Source organism: Myotis nattereri (genome assembly GCF_964212035.1).
Source record: "Myotis nattereri genome assembly, chromosome: X".
Lineage (NCBI taxonomy): Eukaryota > Metazoa > Chordata > Mammalia > Chiroptera > Vespertilionidae > Myotis > Myotis nattereri.
The window spans coordinates 48,693,976-48,699,975 of NC_138078.1; the positions used below are offsets into that span (position 1 = coordinate 48,693,976).

Below are 6,000 nucleotides of genomic sequence, written 5' to 3' on the forward strand. Positions count from 1 at the left end.
AGCCTTCTGCTAACTTGAAGAAATAAAAACTCCACACACTGGGGGTGGGGGGTCGGAATCCCACAGTTGTCTGTGACCACTGGAAAAGCCAAGCTAGGTGAGGTTCCTTGAGTCCTATGGCTCCCAACCCTACCCCTGTAATTTGCTCCCTGGGGGGTAGGCTCCTTGTGCCAGAGACTAGGCAGGTCTTTGTTTGTTCCACACTCAAGCAGAATTCAGTGGCATGTGAGGCCATCCAGTAATTCTGAGCTTAGACTGACCTTAACCAAAACTATAGCTCAGTAAGTTAAAAAAAATCACCAGGGCAAACGTGCTTTCCTTAGAAAATAACTTGCCATGTGAATGTTTTATTGTCCCCACACTTACCTGTAGCAACTAGAGACCAGGGCAAAACCACTACTCAAGCTGCTGACCCTAATTCCCAATTCTTTAGGAGGTGCTGGAGCAGTTACTTGGTCAGCTTGGATGTCCCCTTGCGGCAGGCATGGATGCTAAACATGTCTGACAGTACAGGCAGAGTGTCCCTTTGGAACAATGTGCCATGATAGTTGCAGAGCAAGAGGGTCCCTAGCACAGCAATAGATCGTGTCCTACAAGGTCAAGGCCACTAAAAGTAAAGGCCCAATGTTCTAAATCCTCCCTTCCCCCTGCGGTGAGAAAAAGCTTGAAGGCCGGAACCACCGGATCAAGGAAGGACACACCTCATCCCCAAGCCTTTCACTTACTTCTCATTGCGCTGATTAGCGCGTTGCCATCTTTGATCACGTCTTTGATGAATTTATTGGTCCTCTCCAGCTCCTGCTCATAACACTTGAGCCTCTCGCGAAAATTGGGACTGTCCAGATAGCAGTCCCTGAACTCCAGAGGGGGATGCCCCATGGTTCTGATGGCGGGGGTTGAGAGGAGAAAAGAAAGATACAAAGACCAAGAGCATCAGTGGCACAGTAGGGTTAGTTGATGGGATGGATTATTCGCATCCTCCCTCCCCTTTGGAGGACAGATACCTGTTCTGATGAGATTCCTGGGGAGACCTGGCTGGTCTGAACCGGAAACGGGCGATCCTAGGATTGCTTCAGGTGACCAGGAAAGGTAACTAAAGCAGTCGGATCCCAGCGGGGTGCTGCCTAGCAATCAGCATACCCCCTAGGCATCACCTCCCCAGACCGGCAGCAGAAACCGCAGCCCAGCTCGCCACCAGAGACGGGAGGGATCCTTCTAAGTGCAAACGTGAATACTTCAGCCCGCCCAGGGTGTAGGCGGGGGCGGGAGCTGGGGATGGGAGCCGCCCCTCCGCTCTCCTCCCAGCTCCTCGCTTCCGAGCTCGCAGATTTCCTTTGCCGAAGTCCGCGGGCAACCCAGATTGCACTCTCCCCTCCCCCTTCTTAAAGCCAGCGCCTCTGCCCCACCCCAGCAAAGCTGGGGTACCGAGCCCTAGCACTCGTGCTCCTTCTTCAACTGACTTCTTTGCACCCTAGGGTCTTGTTACCCGAGTTCTTCAGCTCCCAGGAGTTTTTCCTGGTCGCAGGGAGCCGGCTTACTGTCCTGTTAGGCACCGGAGGGGTTAAGCCGAGGCGGCAATGAAACGTATCCTTCCTCCACAGACACCCGAGCGGGAAGCGGAGAGCGAGATCGCGACACACAATAGGTGCAGTAGCCCGGCGCTTCCCTACGGAAACTGGGGAGCAGTCAGCGCCCTAGGACTCCAGCTGGAAAGCGTGGAGGCCTGGGAGATGTAGTCTTTCCTCTTCACGCCCCATGACTCCTCCCAACCATCTCCGGGCCACCCCGCCCCGACAGCAGCTTTCCCAGACAGGCATTTCCAGCCTGCCCCAGGCTCGCGGGCCCAGCCCAGCCTCCAGGGGCAGGTGCGCCACCCTTGAGTCTTATGTGGAAAATTTCAGAAACTGGAACAGAGCCCGGGAAGATATTGTGGGAGGCCATCTCTCATTTACCATTATCTGGCTGGAGTGTTTATTTGTTTTCCTTACAACCTCCCTCTGACTTACCAACTTCTTTTTCTCTACCCTTTCTCCTGGTCCTATCGCTCTAATTCTTTTTTTTTTTTTTTAAACCCATGTAGTATTTTATTTTTTTATTATTTTTATTTTTTTATGGTGTTATAAATTTATTTATTTATTTAATCTTTAAATTCCTTATTAGTTAAGGAATTACTCTAATTCTGATGGGCCTTCAACCAGCAGGAGTGACTCCTACTCCAGGACTTCTATGTTAAGCTCAGAACCCCCTGCCAAAAATAAATAAATAAATAAATAAATAAAGGGCCATAATTAAGAGTTTGCTTTTCACTGAAGAGGAACTCAGAGCACGGTTTTTATGACCCAACTCATTGCATAAGCCATTGATTAAAGCACATGATTTTCCATGTGGAAGTGGAAAACCTAAAGAGGATGTTTTAAATATAGCCTTGCAGCTTACCTAAGAGGCCCCTTGTCCATTGTCCATTGCAGAGAATGAGAACAACTCTTTTTTTAAATCCTCCTCACCTAAGGACATGTTTAGAGAGACAGAGAGACCTCGATGTGAGTGAGAGAGAAACATCCTTTGGTTGCCTACCATAGGCTCCCCAACTGGGATGGAACCCGAAACTTGGATATGTGTCCTGACCATGAATCTAACCCAAAATCTTTCAGTGCATGGAATAATGCTCAATTAACTGAGTCACTCTGGCAATAGGAGCTACTCTTAACAGGTGGCTGCCTTGACATTAATAGTAGCTAGTTGCTGGAAAATAGTGTGCACATGGACAAAAAGATTCATTTTGATTTTGGAGGAGTGTTTAAAATTACATTGCCCTATAAAGAAAGTTGAGAAAAGCCAGAAGTGAAGGAGTTGTAAATAGAGTAATAATCACCTAGATTAGTATCCTGCTGCTATAACAAATTACCTACAAATTTGGTTACTTAAAGCTCCACAAACTTATTATTGTACAGTTCTGGAAGTCAGAAATCAGAAATGGACTTCACTGTCCCAAAATCAAGATGTCAGGATTGTCTTCTTTCTGAAAGCTATAAGAAATATCTAGATCCTTGCCTTTTCCAGCTTCTTAAAGCGGCCCATACCCCTTACACAATAGTCCCCTTCCTCTATCTTCAAAGCTAGCAAAGACTGATCAGGTCTTTTCATATATATATTTGTTTTATTTATTTCAGAGATGAAGGGAGAGGGAGAGAGAGATAGAAACATCAATGATGAGAAAGAATCATTGATCGGCTGCCTCCTGCACATCCCACATTGGGGATCAAGCCTGCAACCGGACATGTGTCCTGACCTGAAATGGAACCTTGACTTCCTGGTTCATAGGTCAACGCTCAACCACTAATCCATGCCAATTGGGTGATCAAGTCTTTTATATCGCCGTGTCACTGACTGTCCTGCCTCCCTCTTTCACTTATAAGGACCCACCAAGTAACCCAGGATAATCTCTCCATCTCAAGATCCTTGACTTAATCACATCTGTAAAGTCTCCTTTGCCATATAAGATAACACAGGTTCCAGGGATTAGAGCATGACATCTTTGGGGGTACATTCGTCTACATAATCTGATAACCCACCTCCCTAATCTTCAAAACAATCCTGTGAGGTGTTATTTTTGTACCCAATTAAAGATGAGATAGCTGAGTCAGAGAGGTTAAGTGACTTTCCCAAGGAGACATGGCTAGTTAAGTGGCAGTGCTTGAACTTGAGCCTAGTCTGCCTGGTCCAGCGACACTGTTCTTAACCACTACACTATATTGCAGTATGGTAAAGAGTCCAGTGAAAAAAAACCTTCTGTAAATTAATAAGTAGCCACACCCCAGGGTAGGATTTTATTTTCTACTCTTTTTACCTCTATAATATTTTATATTTATTTCCTACCCTTTTTATATTTATTAGAAAATGCACAAAATGGTATTTAAAAGCACCAATTCAGGTACTAAGGGAAGATGCCCAATCAATAGGTATATATGGTCTTTCATTCTACAAAGGTTCCCTATAGCATTCATTCAGTAATTTGACAAGCATTTATTGAGCCTCTGCTATAAGCCTTGACTTACAGAGCCTATACTTATATTTTCATCACTATTAACATTGCCATTGATGTTATTGATGATAGGTACAATCATGCTCATCTAATTTCCTATACTTAAAATGTTTTATAGTCATATGTATGTATGTATAATCCTTTATCTAAACCAGGAGTAGGGAATGTCCGGCTCCAGGGTTGTATAAGGCCCACGAAATCATTTGGTCTGGTCCTGCCAAGGCATTAGAAGTGATTTAAATAAATGTTTGACCAAATATAGCAGGCTAATTTTTTAAAATTTATCTTTATTGTACCTTTTCCTCCACATCTTCGCCAACATTTGTCATTTGTGGATTTCTTGATGGTAGCCATTCTGAGAGCTGTGAACTGATACTTCATTGTTATTTTAATTTGCATCTCTTAGATGATTAGTGACTGAGGATTTTTTCATATGTCTCTTGGTGTTTTGTATATCCAATTTGAGGAAGTATCTATTTAGGTCCTTTGCCCATTTTTTAATTGGATTGTTTTGCACTTGTTAAGTTGTATGAATTTCTTATATATTTTGGAAAATAACCCCTTATCACTTGTATCATAGGCAAATATGTTCTCTCTTTTCACCTTTTTCATGGTTTCTTTTGCTGTGCAGTAGCTTTGTATTTTGATGTGGTTCCATCTGTTTATTTTCTCCTTAGTTTTCATTGGCCTAGGAGATGTATCGGTGAAGATATTGCTACATGATATGCCTGAGATTTTGCCACCTATGATTTCCTCTAAGAGTTTTATGGTTTCATAACTTATATTTAAGTCCTATATCCATTTTGAGTTTATTTTTGTGTATGGCATAAGTTGGGGGTCTAGTTTCTTTCTTTCTTTTTTTTTTTTTTTGCATGTGCCTGTCCAGTTTCTCCAACACCATTTATTGAAGAGACTGTCTTCACTCCATTGTATGCTCTTGCCTCCTTCGTCAAATATTAATTGAGCACAATAGCTTGGGTCAATTTCTGGATTCTCTGTTCTATTCCATTGATCTATATGCCTGTTGTTGTGCTACTACCAGGCTGTTTTGTGTACAGTGGCTTTGTAGTATAACTTGATATCTGGTATTATGATGCCTCCAATTTTGTTCTTCTTTCTCAAATTTACTGCAACTTTGGGAGTCTTTCTTGGTTCCTTATAAAGTTTTGGAGTGTTTGTTCTAGAACTGTGAAATATGCCATTGGTACTTTAATAGGGATTGCATTGAATCTATAGATTGCTTTTGGTAATATGTGTTATGCCCAGATTTCAAGGTCCCCAAAAACCACCCCAGGGAGCCATTCCAATGCAAAAGCAGAGGGTCCTGTATTGAGCTAGCTAACTCGACCCTGCCTCCTGGCCAACGCAGCGACCGGAAGCAGAATGCCACTCGCGAGAATATCAGTGCTTTAATAGGGGGTGGAGTGAGGGGAGGGGAGCTGACTGTGGGCCCTGCCGATTGGCCAGGCGCAAGTCGGGTCCTGAGCACATGGCGGCTGCCCCAACATGGAGGATCTGGGGCAAGATGGAGGGCATAGCCCTCGCCCTTTCAATATGGACATTTTAATGATGTTGATTCTACCAATCCATGAACATGGTATATTCTTCCACTTGTTTATATATTCCTTTATCTCTTTTTTCAATGTCCTATAGTTTTCCAAGTACAAGTCTTTTACCTCCTTGGTTAAGTTTATTCCTAAGTATCTTCATTTTATTGTTGCAATGATAAATGAGATTTTTTAAAATTTTCTCTTTCTGAGAGTTCATTATTGGTATATAAAAATGCCATCAATTTGGGGGTGTTAATTTTGTATCCTGCTAAGCTACCAAATTCATTTATTAAATCTAGTAGTTTTTTATAGAGTCTTTAGGTATTTCTTTTTAAAAAGATATATATTGATTTCAGAGAGGGAAAGAAAGAGATAGAAACATCAATAATGAGAAAGAATCATTGGTTG

At 43.0% G+C, this 6,000-nt stretch overlaps 1 protein-coding gene across 1 annotated transcript in view; it reads right to left on the reverse strand.

The window, feature by feature from the left end:
• The window catches only part of OPHN1 (oligophrenin 1), a 629,793-nt gene extending 628,241 nt beyond the window's left edge, over nt 1-1,552 (reverse strand). Inside the window, exons 1-2 of the mRNA XM_081080828.1 lie at nt 1,005-1,552; nt 726-883 (exon numbers count right to left, since the gene is read on the reverse strand). Coding sequence (XP_080936954.1) covers nt 726-879 — 154 coding nt within the window. The 5' untranslated portion in view covers nt 880-883; nt 1,005-1,552. The remainder of the gene's footprint in view (nt 1-725; nt 884-1,004) is intronic.
• Between the last annotated feature and the right edge of the window lie 4,448 nt (nt 1,553-6,000).